Source organism: Prionailurus bengalensis, chromosome E1 (genome assembly GCF_016509475.1).
Source record: "Prionailurus bengalensis isolate Pbe53 chromosome E1, Fcat_Pben_1.1_paternal_pri, whole genome shotgun sequence".
Lineage (NCBI taxonomy): Eukaryota > Metazoa > Chordata > Mammalia > Carnivora > Felidae > Prionailurus > Prionailurus bengalensis.
Window position 1 is genome coordinate 60076606 of NC_057347.1, and position 14488 is coordinate 60091093.

Below are 14488 nucleotides of genomic sequence, written 5' to 3' on the forward strand. Positions count from 1 at the left end.
GTGCGCAGGCCCCGCCCCCAGGCCCCGCCCCGCGGCCGCGTGGCTCTGCGTCCGGGCTGTTGGCGATAAAGTGGTTTGACGCCGAGCCGGCGGCGGCGGATCACGTGAGCGGAAGATGGCGGCCCCAGCAGGCGGCGGGGGCTCCGCGGTGTCGGTGCTGGCTCCGAACGGGCGGCGCCACACGGTGAAGGTGACGCCGAGCACCGTGCTGCTGCAGGTGCGGCGGCGGCGGCGGCGGCGGCGGCGGCGGCGGGCGGTGGCGGCGGGCGGCGGGGGCGCGGCGCCGGGTCCGCTCCTGCGGTTGGCTCTGGAGCGCTGCGGAGGCGGGGCCTTTGGGGGCGGGGCCTTCGGGGGCCAATGAGCTTCCTTCTGGCGCGGCGCGCCCGCCCCCTTCAGCCCCGGGCTCCTGCCTCCGGGACTCCGCGGGTCCCAGCGGGGGCCGGGGTCTGGCTGGCTGGAGTCGGGGGGAGGCACGTCCTTCCACCCCTCCGAGTCCGCCGCAGAGCCTCGAGCCGTGTCCCCATCCTGGGGCGTCCTCCGGCCAGGTGTCCATTGGATGTGCGGCCGTGGCGTCTGGAAACTGATTTGCTGAGTCACTCGCTGCACTTCCCTCCGGGGCAGCTGTTGCATTAAAAAGGCTTATCGGGCCCCGCGGTTCAGGGGCCAGTGCTCGCCCAACGGTCTGCCGGGAGGAGCCCCCATTGTGGGGCGGTGGCGGTCTGAGCCGACCCGAATAGCTCAGTGTGTCTGCCGGGCCCGGAAGCGGGGATCTCCCGGGCCAGACGGGCGCCCCAAGACCCACCTGCTCTGGCCGTGTGTGCGGGTGGCTCATGGAGAGGACGGTGAAGCACTGCAGGCAGTGGGGCCCAAATTTGGACTTTACTCTCTCTGCGTGGGGCGAGTGTCCCAAAGTGCGGAGGGAAAGGTCTGTGGCGGTGGACTGTTGGAGACCCAGGGTGGAGGCTGTCCCGGGAGCTGGGTGACAAGGCAGGCCCAGTGAGGAGAGGGAGAGTGAACACGGGTTGCAGGTGAGGCGTGTGGGATCCGTTGAGTGGACAGTCCCTCATGTGGTTTGTACTAGGCTTGCCCTGGAAGCCAGTTAATCAAGAGTTGGACTCTGTGCCTGCCGACCAAGTCACCAGGCCAGACCCAGTGGCTCACAGTCCTGTCGTCTGACTCCTAGGTTCTGGAGGACACATGCCAGCGGCAGAACTTCAACCCCAGCGAGTACGATCTGAAGTGAGTGTGCTAGGGTCCAGTCCTGGTCTGTCGGGGCCATCCGCCCCTCCCAGGACCCTGCCTGGGGGCGTAAACCAGCAGAAACCTACTGTCTCACAGAAACCCCAAGTCCAGGTGTGGGGCAGGGCCACACTCCCTCTGAGGCTCTAAGAGAGCAGCTTCCTTCCCTGTCCCAGCTTCCGGGGCCTCCAGCTGCTCCCTGGTTTGTGGCTGCACTCGGCCTCTTCCTCCTCCTCACGTGGCCTTCTCCCTGTGTGTCGTGTGTCTTTTCCTCTTCTGTCTCTTATAAGGACACTTGTCATTGGATTTAGGGCCCACCCAAATCCAGGATGACCTCATCTCGAGATCCCTAACTCAGTTTTATCTGCAAAGTTCCTATTTCCAAGTAAGGTCCCATTCATGGGTTTTGGGGGTTAGGATGTGGATGTGTCTTTTTAGGGGTCTCTGCGGAGGGTTTCCGTGTGTTTGTTTGTATCTGTTCTTGGTGGGGCTCTGAGGGAAGAGGAAGTGGTCGTGCAGATGTGGGCAAACCTGCAAACTTTCCCCCGCAAACAACTGTGTGGATCCTGGCAGCCTCGTGGTGCCCTGGAGTTGCATGCCTGGGTCTTAGTGTGCGGGCGTGTTTCTAAGGAGAGGGCTCTTGGCACGTCCTCAAGTGGTCTATTTTTTTTTTTATTAAAAAAAATTTTTTTTTTAAACGTTTATTTATTTTTGAGACAGAGAGAGACAGAGCATGAACGGGGGAGGGTCAGAGAGAGGGAGACACAGAATCTGAAACAGGCTCCAGGCTCCGAGCTGTCAGTCAGAGCCCGATGCGGGGCTTGAACTCACGGACCGCGAGATCCTGACTTGAGCCGAAGTCGGCCGCTTAACCGACCGAGCCACCCAGGCGCCCCTCAGGTGGTCTAAAACAACAAAGGAATCAGCACCCTTCCTTGGTGGCCTGTGGGTTTCTGTCCCACCTGAGGAACTTCTCCCCTTAGTGACTTGTCTTGGTGTGGCTGTCCTCACCTCGGACAGAGGAGAGCCTGTGCTGCCACTGAGAATCCCAGGGCCCCGCTCCAGGCTCCGGGCTGTGCCCTGGCGTCCACTCACAGAGCTTCGAGCTCTTTCTGGTTTCCCCGACCTGCCCGAAGCAGGTTAGAACTTTCCCGAGCAGAGCTAGGCACATACACCCCTCAGTAGCTCCGGGGTGCATTTTTATTTTCTGCATCTTCTGGGCCTGCTGCTGCTTCGTGCCTGGGGAGGGGGCTGGGGCGCCCCCTGGTTTGTCCACCAGGGTGACCCATTTCTCGTTTCTCCCTCTTGCTCTGTCCTTGTTAGCTCAAAGCTGAGTCAGTGTCTACTTTTCCTTTCCTTTGAAAGATCCGCTGCAGACAGGCATCCACTCTGTCTCTGCAAGCTGGCAGGCTGTACCTGTGTTCTTGCAGCCTTGGGGGCACTGGCTGGGGAATCGCCACGTGGACGCGAACACCGCTCGGCTTAGTCCCTGCTCCCAGCAGGGCTGTGCTGGGCACCGTGTGCAAGCTGGGCTGTATTGGGATGTGCAGGGCAGCCCGTGAGCTGTGGCCTGTTTTGCAGGTTTCAGAGGAATGTTCTTGACCTCTCTCTCCAGTGGAGATTTGCCAACCTGCCCAATAACGCCAAGCTGGAGATGGTGCCTGTCTCCCGGAGCCGCGAGGGGCCCGAGAACATGGTAGGTGGCTCCCCTGGAGGGGCCCGGCAGCGCTGCCTGTGGCTCTCGAGTCCGGGCTGTTGGGACGACAGGATGCTGTAGCACGCTGAACGGGTGGGACGAGCTGTTGCAGTGATTGGGGGAGGGGGCGCTCGTGTCCTCACACCCTCACCACTTTCTCAGGGTCGGTGGTTGATTGGAAACGAGTCTTTCGGTCTCTGCTCTGAATTGACCTTTGGGGGGGGGGGGCTACCTGTGCTGTCAGCCAAGCACCTCGGAGCCTGCGGTTTCCTGTGGACGTGGTGCAGCCTCGCTTCTGGCGGGAGCACACGTGGCCCAGGGGCTCAGGCTTCACCCTGGGCCTCCTCACCGGCCTTGCTGGGACCACAGCCCGAGTCTTGGACCGTGGCCTCCTGCTTCCTACCGGCTCAATTACTTAGGACCTAGAGATTGAGCAGAAGACAGCACAGTTACCGGGGGTGGAAACAATAACCACAGTGCTGGTGTATCTCTGCAAGCCCCCAGACACCGCAGGGGAGGTGGTTCATCCCTGTCGAGAGACAAGGCGGCTCGGGCCTGCGGACATCAGTTAGCACTCCGGAGCCCATCAGGAGTCGGGCGGCGGGGAGCGGCCCCAACACCCCTCTTTTCACGTGGAAGGAACCCTGACTTCCCTTGGGGATTCCTTGGGGCTGCCGGGGGTGGTAGGGAGCTTCTCTCGCGCTTTCACACAGAGCGGCTCGTCCTCTGTTACCGGGACTCCATGTAAAGGCGCGCTTGAAGAAAAGAGTGTCTTGGCCAAAGTGGCAGGGAAGCGGGCCTGGGCACCCAGCACTCACCGTGACAGACGGGCCTCAGGGAGGTGCTCGTGAGCGTAGGGACACATGCTCGCCCCGGCTTGCGCACGCGTCCTCCGGTGTGTCTGTCACTCAGCGGAAGGACCCGAAAGGAGTGTCTTCTGGGGCTGTAGACTTACGTCCCCACTCGGCACAACGGTTGTTACACACGGAGCTTCAAGAACAGTGTGTTCGTTTGTGAAAAACGCTCAAAAGACGTAACACGCCTGTCGTTTGCCTCTGCGGACCAAGTTAACCCAAACTGTGACGACTGAAGACACAGCGACGAACGTGTGTGGGGTGTGCGGGGGGGGGGACAGCGCTTCCTTACCCTCAGGAGTCCGCGTCCTGCCGCCCACGGGATCCCGGGGCCCCGAAGGAGAGGTGTGTGCTCTCTGACCTGTTCCCTGGGCGGCTGCTTCTCTCTCTGACTCGGTTTCCCAATCTGCACCCCTCAGGTTCGCATCGCTCTGCAGCTGGACGATGGCTCCAGGTTGCAAGACACTTTCTGTTCAGGCCAGACGCTCTGGGAGCTTCTCAACCATTTTGCACAGACCAGGTGAGCGTCAGCGAGCAGGTTCTGGGCTCTGCCCTCTATGGCGAGGCTGCTGCTGGGTCGGCGGGGCTGGTCTGGAGCCACAGCCCGAGGTTCGTCGCGGCCGGAGGGTGTGCCTTTAGGGCTCTCCGATCTTGCTGAGAGGACGGGTTTGAGATAAGGGGGCCGCCTTCATCAGCGGCCCCCAGCAGGAGCTGGCCGCCACAGCTCATCCTTTTTCCTGGGCTTCCTGTCGTGACGGTGGCGCCTTGCCCTCCCGGAAGACAAAGCCATGCTTCTGTCCTTGTGGGGGGCTTGGTGAGTGGTGAGGGAAACAGGGAGCTTCTGGGCTCCTCGGTGGACAGAGGCTTTAGGTATAAAACTTCCTTAGGAAAATGGGTCATGTTTGAAAAGAAACCGTTAATGATATTTGACAGGTGTCAGTTTCCATCTGGTAATGAATGGTTTAAATCTTAGTCCTGAATGCGTCAACGTGGTAGCGTTTTACTTTTCTGTCTTTCATTTTGGCATGGAAGTCTTTGTGCTCTTTTGAAGGTCTTGGCCCGCGGCATAGAAGGGACCGTGGGAGGGCGCAGTGGTCACTGTGTGGCCCCGGACAAGTTGCTTGCCGTCAGGGGCGGTGTGAGGACGGGAGAGCAGGGCCTGGCCCCGAGGTTTGTCTGTGCGGCAGAGGGGACCCTGGGCCCGCACGGGGACGGGGTCGCCTAGGAAAGCCCATCTAGTCTGACTGCAGTGCCCGCCGCCCCTGCCGTCACCGCACCCGGGCTCCTGCTCCCCGCCGTCGTCGTCCCGTGCGGGCTTCCTCTTCCCGTGTCTCCTGTGTCGGACCTTCTTCCCACGGGGTCGTGGGGGCGGCTGTGCCGAGAGCAGGGGGCTCCCCTCCGCTCCTACGGGCCTGGGCCCCTGCGGCCGGGCCTGCCTCCCCTCCAGCCAGCCTCGATGTCCTCCGCGGGCGCTCCTGGGGAGCCCCTGCTCGGGGGTCTTTGGTGGTAGAGGCACGTGGCACGCCCGACGGCAGTCCGCCAGCCGCCTCACCGTGCCGCCCGTGGCGCCTGCCGTCTTGCTTTCCCAAGGGGGCGGGGGTGCTTCTGCAGCTCAGAGCCCTGTGCCGCCGGCACCTGCCCTCTCTGCTGCTGCTCCGTGCTGCTGGGAAGATGAGGCCTCCGCATCTGCCTCTCCTTTGTCCTTTCATTCGTCCGGCTCAGGCCGGGCGGGGCTGAAGCGGGGAGCCGGGGCCTGGCCTCGCAGAGCTGACGTCTGTGAGGAGCTAACAGGCAGTCCTGCAGAGCCACAGGAAGACTTCGCAAAGGAGGAGGCAGGGCACCTTGGGACGTGGTGGGGCAGCATTTTCTGGGTGGCGGGGGAGGTCTCAGGAGCAGCTGTACCAGGATCTTGGAGGGAGCCCTCTGGGTCTAGGGGACATTAAGTGCAAAGGCCCTGTGGCAGGAACAAGGAACAGGAAGAATTCCTGGAACACAGGTGTCATTCTCCCTCCCAAAAGGCAGCTGAAACGATAGGAGAGGATTTTACAAAGGTATTACTCAGAGCCCGGGCAATGGCAGCACTGGGTCATGGGCGAGGCGGACGATGGCTGGGCAAGGAGGCTAGAGTGGGAAGGTAGGTGGTAGATGAGGTGTAAGGAGCCATGGGGCCTTAGCTGCCTTCCGCTTTATGCTGCTGGCCCTGGAGGTGGTCCCGGGTGTGGGGCCTCAGGGCTCTGCGGACGGGGGTGCCCTCTCTGTTCAGGCTGTTGCAGGAGCGTGACCCCCCCGGGTAGCTCCCAGATCACTCTCAGCTCCCACTGTAGGGGGTGTGGGCGGCTCCCCGATCACTGCCTGGGCACTGACAGCCGACTGCACTGCCCCTCGGAGCCCAGATGTCTGAGCAAGCCTCTGGCGTTTGAGGAGGAGACCGTGAACTGCAGGGACAGAGTGACAGCCTCTGTTCGCGTTCTCAGGACGGAGAGGCAGGTGGGACGAGAGCTGGGCGCGGTTGAACAGGCAAGTGCAGAGACCAGGAGGAGCCCTTGGAAGCAGGTGGGGAGGCGTATGGGTCAGCCGCAACCGGGGCTCAAGCGGCCACGATCCTTGCTGCGCGTGAGGAAGCTCGTGGGTCTGAGGACCCACCGTCCTGCTCAGTTGCCTGAGGCTCGGCGGGGCGGGGCTGGTCGGCGGCCACCCCTGGAATTGAGGGTACAGGGTCCTGGCCGTTTTGGCCGAGGCTCGGGAGGGAGCTCACCTCCTCTGCGGGAGGAAGAGACAGAGCCAGGCGGCTGAGCGTCAGGATGGGACAGGCAGAGGTAGATCTGGGGCCCAGGCAGCTGGCTCCGGGAAAGAGAAGAGGGAGGCGGGGGGAGGGGGGGATCGTGGCAGTGCAGTGGAAACCGGTGCCAGGACCGGACGCTGCATTTCCAGACTGCGGTGCACCGCTGTGAGCACTGGAGCCGGACGAAGGGACACCGCAGGCCCGCGGAAAGGCCCCAGGCTCCCGGCAGCACCACCGGGAGGGCGGCTGACCGGTGCCTTCACCTGCTGCAGGAAAAGTGTTTATCCTAGGATTATCTGTCAGAATATCAGAGGCGTGGATGGAACCAAGCGGTGTCTAGGCTTGAAAGGTCGCACGGTCTCCCTTGCACGTGCTCTGAGGACGCTGCCGAGGCCACCGCACCGAAGGGCAGGCAGGGTCCACCCGGGAGGAGCTGGGCACGCGCACCAAGAGTCCCGCCTGACGGAGCGACGCACCGGCTCCCTGCTCTCGAGGCTGGGGCTGGCGGCGAGGAGTAGCTCAGAGTTGGGCAGCCGGGTCGCCCTGCCGTGAGGACCTCCCTCTAGAGGAGACTGCAGTACTTACGTGCAAATAAAACTGAACAGCGTCGGAAACCTGGAAACCGGTGTTTCCAAAAGACCCCAGTCCCCTGCGACGGATTCTGTCCCCTGCGGCAATGCGTAGGATCTGGTCCCCCGGCCGGTGGTGGCTGGAACTAGACAGGGTACCGGTGGAGGGTGCCGAGGGCTCTGGGACTGGCCTTTCAGCACCGGCCGGTGGGGTCAGCTGTCGATGGAGTGTGAGGAGCGGAACAGGGGAGTGGAGGCCGCTTTTGGGAGAAGCTGGGTGGCGTCAGGAGGAGCTGGGCCCCTCAGGTTGCTTCAGTTGGCCGCGGGGTGTCCGTGAAAGTGTGTGAGTGGGAGCAGAGCAATCTGCCTCCTCTACGTGCTGCTTCCGAAGGTACCGTAACGTCTCTAGAAGTTTCCTCCCGGCACCCTTGCCCCAGCCGTGCGGCTGCTGCCCCATCTGTGTCCCACTGGCTCCAGGCAGGGCGGGCGCTTCTCCGCTCGCGCTTTCCTGGGAAGCTGGCGCCACTAACCACGGAGCAGGGTCCACAGGAGGGAGGGCAGGTGGCATCTGTGGCCACAGTCACGGCCCCACACCTGATTCGCGGGGCTTGGCGGGGCCGAGCTAGGGCCTTGCAGGGGCTGCGCCTGCCGCTGTGGGACACCGCTGGTGCGGACGTGTGCGTGGTCCCGGGACGGATCCTCGCGCGGCGGGGACGACGTGCCAGGACTCACGGCAGCTCCCGTGCTGGCAGGGGGCGGGGGCAGGCAGCTCTGGGAATTCCAAGTCTTCATAGGACAGGATGAGTGGGAAGCGGGTTTTTCAGGAGGAGGTAAGCCTCTGAGCGACGGGCTTGGCAGGGAGCCGTCAGGTGAGTGCGCGTCCTGGGTCCACTGAGGGTCAGGTCGTGGCTCCTGTGCACGGTGGCTCTGCCCTGACCGCCGGCATCTGGATCACCTAACCGGCCACGGGACGTGCCACATGTGCCACACGTGTGGGCTGCAGAGGTAATTCAGACTTTTCTGGTAGCCACATCAAAAGAACAGGTGAAATTAATTTCAGGATTATGGCGGACTTGACTCGGTGTGCCCAAAGTACTGTGCTTTGAACATGTGATTAACGGGAAAAAGACATTTTTACATTCTTTGTTGGATGGAGAACTTTGACATCTGGCGCGTCTCACACGTGGACCGGCCTTCCTACGGCTGCGGCCGTGTCCGTGCTCAGTGCCCACGTGGGCCTGGTCGCCGCCGCCGCCTCTGCTTGGCCTGACCGGCCCTCCCCCCGCCTCCTCCTTGGGCACGTGCTACAGGGAGGGCCACCGGGAGAGGGGCTCTGTCCTGGTGCCCCGTGTCCCCTGCTCCAGCCCGTGGCTCTGTCTCTGCGCTGCGTCTGACTGGTCAAAGCAGCAGGGCCTCGAACATCCTCGAGAGGGGCTGCCCGCGAGTTTGGGGACCACCTGCGGTCACACTGAGGGGGTGCATGAGCCACGCCCCAGAGCTTGCGGGCGGCCAGAGGTGTGGATGCCGGGGTGTTCGTTCAGAGCTCTGGGGCACCATCCCCCATCTTTCCTTGGGAAGAAAAGGAAACTTCCCTCTTGAAACTGACCCTGCTCGGTCTGCCCTGGAGGAGGGGGCCCCGCGGCTCCCTGCGGCTCTGACCTCACCTCCGTGTTGGGATATGAGTGGCCCGGCCCCTCGGGATGTGGCCTTGCCTCCTCGTGGCAGCCGAGTCTGAAGTCACAGCTCTGTCAGTCTCAAATAGGTGATGTAAATAGAAAGGTCCAGATGTCTGGCTTGCCTCCCGCATGGCGTCCTGCCAGGAGCTGGCCCTGGGTGGACAGACATCCCGTGTCCGTGGGGACAGCATGTTTGTGGCGAGTGAAGCCAGTAGCAACAGTGTCTCTGCCCCGCCCGGCCCTCCCCGCCGGCCCGTGGCCCAAGCGGGAGCGGCTTTGCAGATCTTCCGCGGGGCTAGAGCCGTCCTGCGACCGAGGCGATGTGCGAGGAGGGGCGGGCGGGCATCCGCGGAAGGTCTGCGTGACGCCCGGCCTTGAATGACAGTGCTGCCTGGGTCGGGGGCCCAGCTCCCTCCAAGAGAGTCCTGGGGCTGCCGAGGTCTGCTGCTCTGGAACAACCCCCCCCCACCCCCCCCCGCCTGCCGTTCTGGAGGGAGAGCCCCGCTCATTGGCCCGGGGGGTCTGGAAGCCGTCGCGGCGCCTCTCCCCTGGCACACGTCTACTGGCCTCTCCGTGGAATCCGATCCCTCTGGAGGAGCCGCACATCAAAGCCGGGCTGGCGTTTGATGTCCAGGGGCCTTGAGGGCACAGAGATGAGCAGGCCTTCCCCGGGCACGTTCCTCTTCCGCTCCGCTCATCCGTCCCCACCACGACGTCAGGTGCCAGAGGAAGGTCCTGGAGACGGCATGCCTGGCCAGGGCTCCTGAAGGAGCAGCGAGGGCCCACTCGGACCTGGTGGGCGTCGGCCCAGCCAGCGTGTGGCCAGTTTTCTGAGTCCAGGTGGTCCGGGACCCCATGTCCCCACTCGCCCTTGCTGGCCCTGGGATCTGGTTTGCTGGAACGCACCGTCCTTGGCTGAGGTCCCTTCACTTTCCCTGTCTTGTCTTCAGTAAGAAAAGTCGTGAGCTGGCCGGGGACGTCACCGACACTTTTGGGGTCCTGTATTTCTCTGAGGCCTGGGCTCACTGAGTCTTGGGCCAGTCCCAGGTCTGTAGGGGTGCTCCCTGGCCCTGCCGTGCACGTGAGATGACACCTTTTGTGGCCAGCCCCCTGCGTGGCTCTGGTTGAGGCTGGCAGCCTCCTCTGGGGACCGGCTTCTTCACAGCTGTGGGTGTGGGGAGAGCACGGGTGAGCTCCGTGGGGGCTAATGGGCCTCACACCTTCCTTTGGGGACATTGGGAGGGCTGGTCAGGCTTGGGCAGGGACTCCTCCAGGGGTCCCAACATCTAGCTCTGGACTGTGGGTCCTAGCTCTGGGCAACAGGCAGAGGAAAGCAAACAGGAGGAACAGAGAGAAAAAACCCACCCAGAGGATGGGATCACGGGTCTTGGGGACGGTCCTAGGCAGCCGTGCCGTGCGCTCAGAGTGTCCGTGTGCGGCTGGAGGCCCTGCTGCTTGTGGTCACCAGCTCAGCTGCCGAGTCGTCTCGGCCGAGCCTGCATGTAAAGCCCTGAGCCCTGGTAGGGCCGTGCAGCCTGGCCTGACGTCACCCCAGGCCTCCCGCTCTGGCGGGCCCTGCCCCTCCGACTCGCCCTTCTCATGGGAGAGGGCCTGGACAGGACACCGCAGGCGTGGTCTCCGGTGGGTGTCTGTGAGGGCTTATTTCAGTGACGTGTAGGAGACACGCTTTGCCGCCTGCAGTGGGAGGGCTCCAAAGCCAGGCCTCAGCCTGCCCGCTTGCCCCCTGACCTCCACGGTCAGCACAGGGCCCCTAGCACAGGTGGTGGTGCACAGGTGCCTGGGGGTGGGGTGGGGGCAGCATGTGTGCGTCCTGCTGTCCTGTGAGCGCGTGCAGCTGTGCTTCCTGGGGCCTGTTCCCTCCCGTGTGCGGGTCCCGTTTACGTCAGTGGCTCGGTCTGGTGCAGGTGGGTGCCCGCTGCCATGTTACCGGTGAGCACGGCCTCGAGGAGAGGAGGGAGGACGGAGGAGAGGGTGGCATGGCAACCTGGAGGACGGCGGTGAGGGGTGGGGACACCTGGTGCCTTTGCCCCTGCGTTGCCCTGGCCCAGCCTGTGCGTGTGACAGCGGCTGGGGCGCCTGTATCGCCCTGTGCGCCAGCACCCGTGCCCTGCCCTGGTCTTCACCTTCACAGCTTTTTGGTGACTGTGGTTTCAGTGGCTGTTGTGAGCCCAGCCCTGTGCGGTGTGACCGCTGGTCTGCGGCCAGTGGGTGTGCTCCACAGGGAGGCCCCTCCCTGTCCTCCCGCCTCACGGCCCGAGGTCACGCTTGCCCCGGGGGTCTGGGCAGAGGGGGCAGCGTGCCTTTGCTCATGGCCTCGGGGGCCTGGCCTCTCTCCTTGGAGTCCACTTAGTGGGTGCAGGCCCTGAGCTGCTCCTGGGGCTCTGGGGTCAGCAGTCCTCTTAGAGGATGGCTTCCCAGGGCTCCGGGATCCTTTCTCGTCGTTGACCCGCTCAGCTGACCGTGATCTGAGGCTTGTCTGGGAGGTGGCTGGTGCTGCTCTGGGCTGCGAGGCTGGGAAACACCGCTACGCCCTTTGGGCCGGTGGCTCCCCGCCAGGCATTGGCCGCCTCCTCCTGGTGGCCCCGAGGCGGCCAGGGTGGGCCCGGGCCCAGGGTCCTGCCCGGGTGCCCAGGGGGCGCCGTCTGAGGGCACCGGGTGTGCCTGCGGCTGGCCTGTGACGTCTCCGTTGCCCCCCCCCCCGCAGGGAGTGCCTGGAGCAGCCGAGCGAGGCGAGCCCGGTCTGTGTGTACATGCGGGACGAGGTAGGTGAGCGGCCCGGCCCCACCCGCCTGGCCCCAAGTCACCACACGGGCCCGGCCCCGCCTGGCCCCAAGTCACCACACGGGCCCGGCCCCACTTTCCAATCTGGAAAATTCACTCTCTCAGACCCGCCTTCAAAGCAGCGAGCGGGGAGACGGCCTCTGAAAGCGTGATGTGTTCCATGGAAAAAAGTGGAGTGCCGGCTCCGCTGGCACTAACCACGGGCCGCCCGGGCTGCTCCCCAAGCCTCCTCAACGCCCTGTTTGTTTTCTCAGCGTTTCTCAAAGCCCGAGAGTCACAAAAGTGGTTTCATTTTAATAAATATTTGCTTTGCTCCGTGTTTTGATCTTTTTCAAAACCGAGGGCAGCATAGTGCGGGCGTAGCCCGGCTCCGGGGCCCTGCCCGTCCCCACCCGCCCGTCCGTGACGGGGGCACCCTCCTGCTGCTTAGTCCCCTGCCTCACAGGGGCTTTTTGTTTTGAGCCTGGCCAAGTGCCCTTTTCTGGCCCGGGGTGGCCACTGTCCCCAAGGGGCCCCGGGAGGATGCTGGGGTTTATTTATCCCAGTTCGAGGTCCCCCGACGCGGGGCCATGAAGGGCGGGGGTCCCAGGGCTGTTAGTGGGAGGGACCTGGTGGGACCCATCCTCCCCTAGAGGAGACAGACCACGGGGCCCCGGGCACCTGGGCCTGGGTTGAGGCCGTCGTGGTCGGGGCAGCCCACGGAGGGGGTCGGCGGGCCGGATGTGGCTGACTCCGGCCTGAGCCTGCCCACCCAGGCCGCGGACCAGTGAGCATGTGCTCAGGTGTCTGGCTGGGGGCCCCCGTGGTGCCTGTGCTCAGGCCGAGGGAGCTGGCGTGAGGAGGGCTTGGCGGGTGGGGCTCACGGTGCCCGCGTCTGGGCGGCCAGGTGGGTGAGCACTGTCAGCGAGTCCTGCTTCCCCCTCACAGGTGACCGGCAGAGCCTCCTTGCAGAGCACGACGCTCAAGTCTCTAGGTCTCACCGGGGGCAGCGCCATCATCAGGTGGGGGAGCCCTCCCGTCTTGTTCACTGAAGAGAGTGGGGTCTGAAAGAAAAGGTGAAGTGAGAGAGAAGATGTGCCCCACCTTGGTCCTCTCCCCTTGATCTGAGGCCACTGCCTGCTGGCTCGTCCTGCCCGGGGACCCGGGGGGCTTGGTGCCACGGGGAGTGGCTTGTCGCTGTGTACGGCCAGCGTGGTGGCCCCTGGACGGCGAGCCGGGTGGGAGCTGCGGAAGGCGCTGAAACCGGTTTGGTCCTTGCCCGAGGACCTCCCTCAGGGCCGTGAGCCCCAGGAAAGGGAGGGCTCCGTGTGGCGTTTCACTTGCTTTCCGGGTCTGCGCCCCCAGGTTCGCCATGAAGCGACGCAATCAGGAGCCTGGGGTCTCCCGGACCAAGACCCCAGGGAGCCCGGCCCCCTCCCTGTCGGCCGACCAGGCCACCGGCGGCCCTCTACTCCCGCTGAATTCGGTGGGGCTCAGCCAGGGTGACGTGAGCCATCAGGATGAAGTGGGCACCTCGGGGGCCAGCCGCGTGGATGCTCCAGCGAAGCAGATCTCGAAGGAGCCCGCCCCCGCCCCCTTTGTTCCTTTCTCAGGTGGGGGACAGCGACTGGGGGGCTCGTCCGGGTCTGCCAGGTCTCTGACGTCGCCTTCAGCCAAACCGCCGAAGTCCTTCTCCAGCCCGGGAGGCCCCTCCAAGCCGAAGAAGTCGAGGCCTGGCCAGGAGCCCGGGTCAGAGCCGGAGCCGGTAAGGAGCCCCAGGCCACGGCCGGGAGGGCAGGAGGGAGCGTGGTCGGCTCTCCTGGGAAGCCGTGGTTCGGGTTCTGTTTGGCCTCGAATCAGTTGTGCCAAGGGCCCGTTTTAGATATTCGGTCTGGTGGGTTTGGACCAACTCGTGCCCCTGGGACCGCGTCACAGCTGGGAGAGCCCACCTGCCTGGTGGCCTCTCTGTCCGTGTGCGGGCTTCCGACGCTCCCGCCCTGCGTGCCTCGGAGCCGTCGTCCCGCACCCTCTGCCTGGGCCCCGGGCCCTGGCTGGTACCGCCTCGCAGGCGGCTGTGGCGCTGGCAGTCCCCTCGGTCTGCTGCTGCTAGGCGGTGTGCGGGGCGGGCCTCCTCCTCCTCCGGCGCGTTCATCTGGCGAGGTTTGGGGTTGATTCCCCGCCGAGCCATCCTTGCGTTGCAGGGACCCGTCTAGTTGTGATGCTCTGCATCCCTGCTAGCTTCTCTGTTGGTGGGAGTTAGCATTTCAGTGGAGGGTTAGCGTTTGTAGTGTCTGTCGTTCGTAAGCAGAGCATCCCGTGGGCATCGTGGGGCCCTGGCACCCCTACCTGCGTTCCTGTCTCCTCTGGGGCCCTTGTTCTTCCAGGCCACACAGCTGGGGAGGGCGGAGGGGCAGAGGCACCTGTGCTTGTGGGGGTCGTGGGCAGGGGACGGCTCGGCCACAGGATCGAGCCTGCGTCCTTTCAGAGGGCCAGGAGGCTGGGGCTTGCTCACCTGAGTGGATGGGGGCCGAGCCAGTCCCGAGGCTCATGGACGTCCACCCTGGAGAGGTGGTGGTGCTGCCGCCCCGGCCCTTGTGCTGATATTTGGGCCGTGTTAGAAACCCATCCGCAGTCCCCGCTCTCCTGGCCTTTGTGACTTGGGCCCAGAATCAGTGGCCAAAAGCAGACCCGTGTGGTTGGGGTGAGCGCATCCTGGGGTTCTGACTCCCTGTGGGCCTGCTCTTCCTGGGGATCTCTGGGTTTGGGAGCTGGACGCTGGGGCCAGGGCGGGCTGTCCCTTTCTCCCATCCTGAAGTCACAGAGGACTGGTGAGTGGGGCTTGTGGACGGCTGGCTCGGCCCAGGCACGCCCTGGCTCTCTGGGTCCCTTTA

General features: G+C 64.3%; 1 protein-coding gene across 11 annotated transcripts in view; it reads left to right on the forward strand.

The window, feature by feature from the left end:
* ASPSCR1 (ASPSCR1 tether for SLC2A4, UBX domain containing) overlaps positions 1-14488 on the forward strand; it is a 27162-nt gene continuing 12674 nt past the window's right edge. For 3 of the 11 annotated variants that reach the window (XR_006297991.1, XM_043585411.1, XM_043585416.1), the window contains exons 1-7: positions 21-217; positions 1184-1239; positions 2821-2935; positions 4209-4309; positions 11542-11599; positions 12546-12619; positions 12963-13362. Coding sequence is in view for 10 of the 11 variants with exons in the window: in XM_043585411.1 (XP_043441346.1) it covers positions 116-217; positions 1184-1239; positions 2821-2935; positions 4209-4309; positions 11542-11599; positions 12546-12619; positions 12963-13362 (906 nt within the window). In the remaining variant the exon portion in view is untranslated. Of the gene's footprint in view, positions 218-386; positions 1029-1183; positions 1240-1550; positions 1625-2820; positions 2936-4208; positions 4310-11541; positions 11600-12545; positions 12620-12962; positions 13363-14488 lie in introns of those variants that run through there. The other 8 variants (XM_043585420.1, XM_043585421.1, XM_043585418.1 and 5 more) reach the window with 7 other exon arrangements.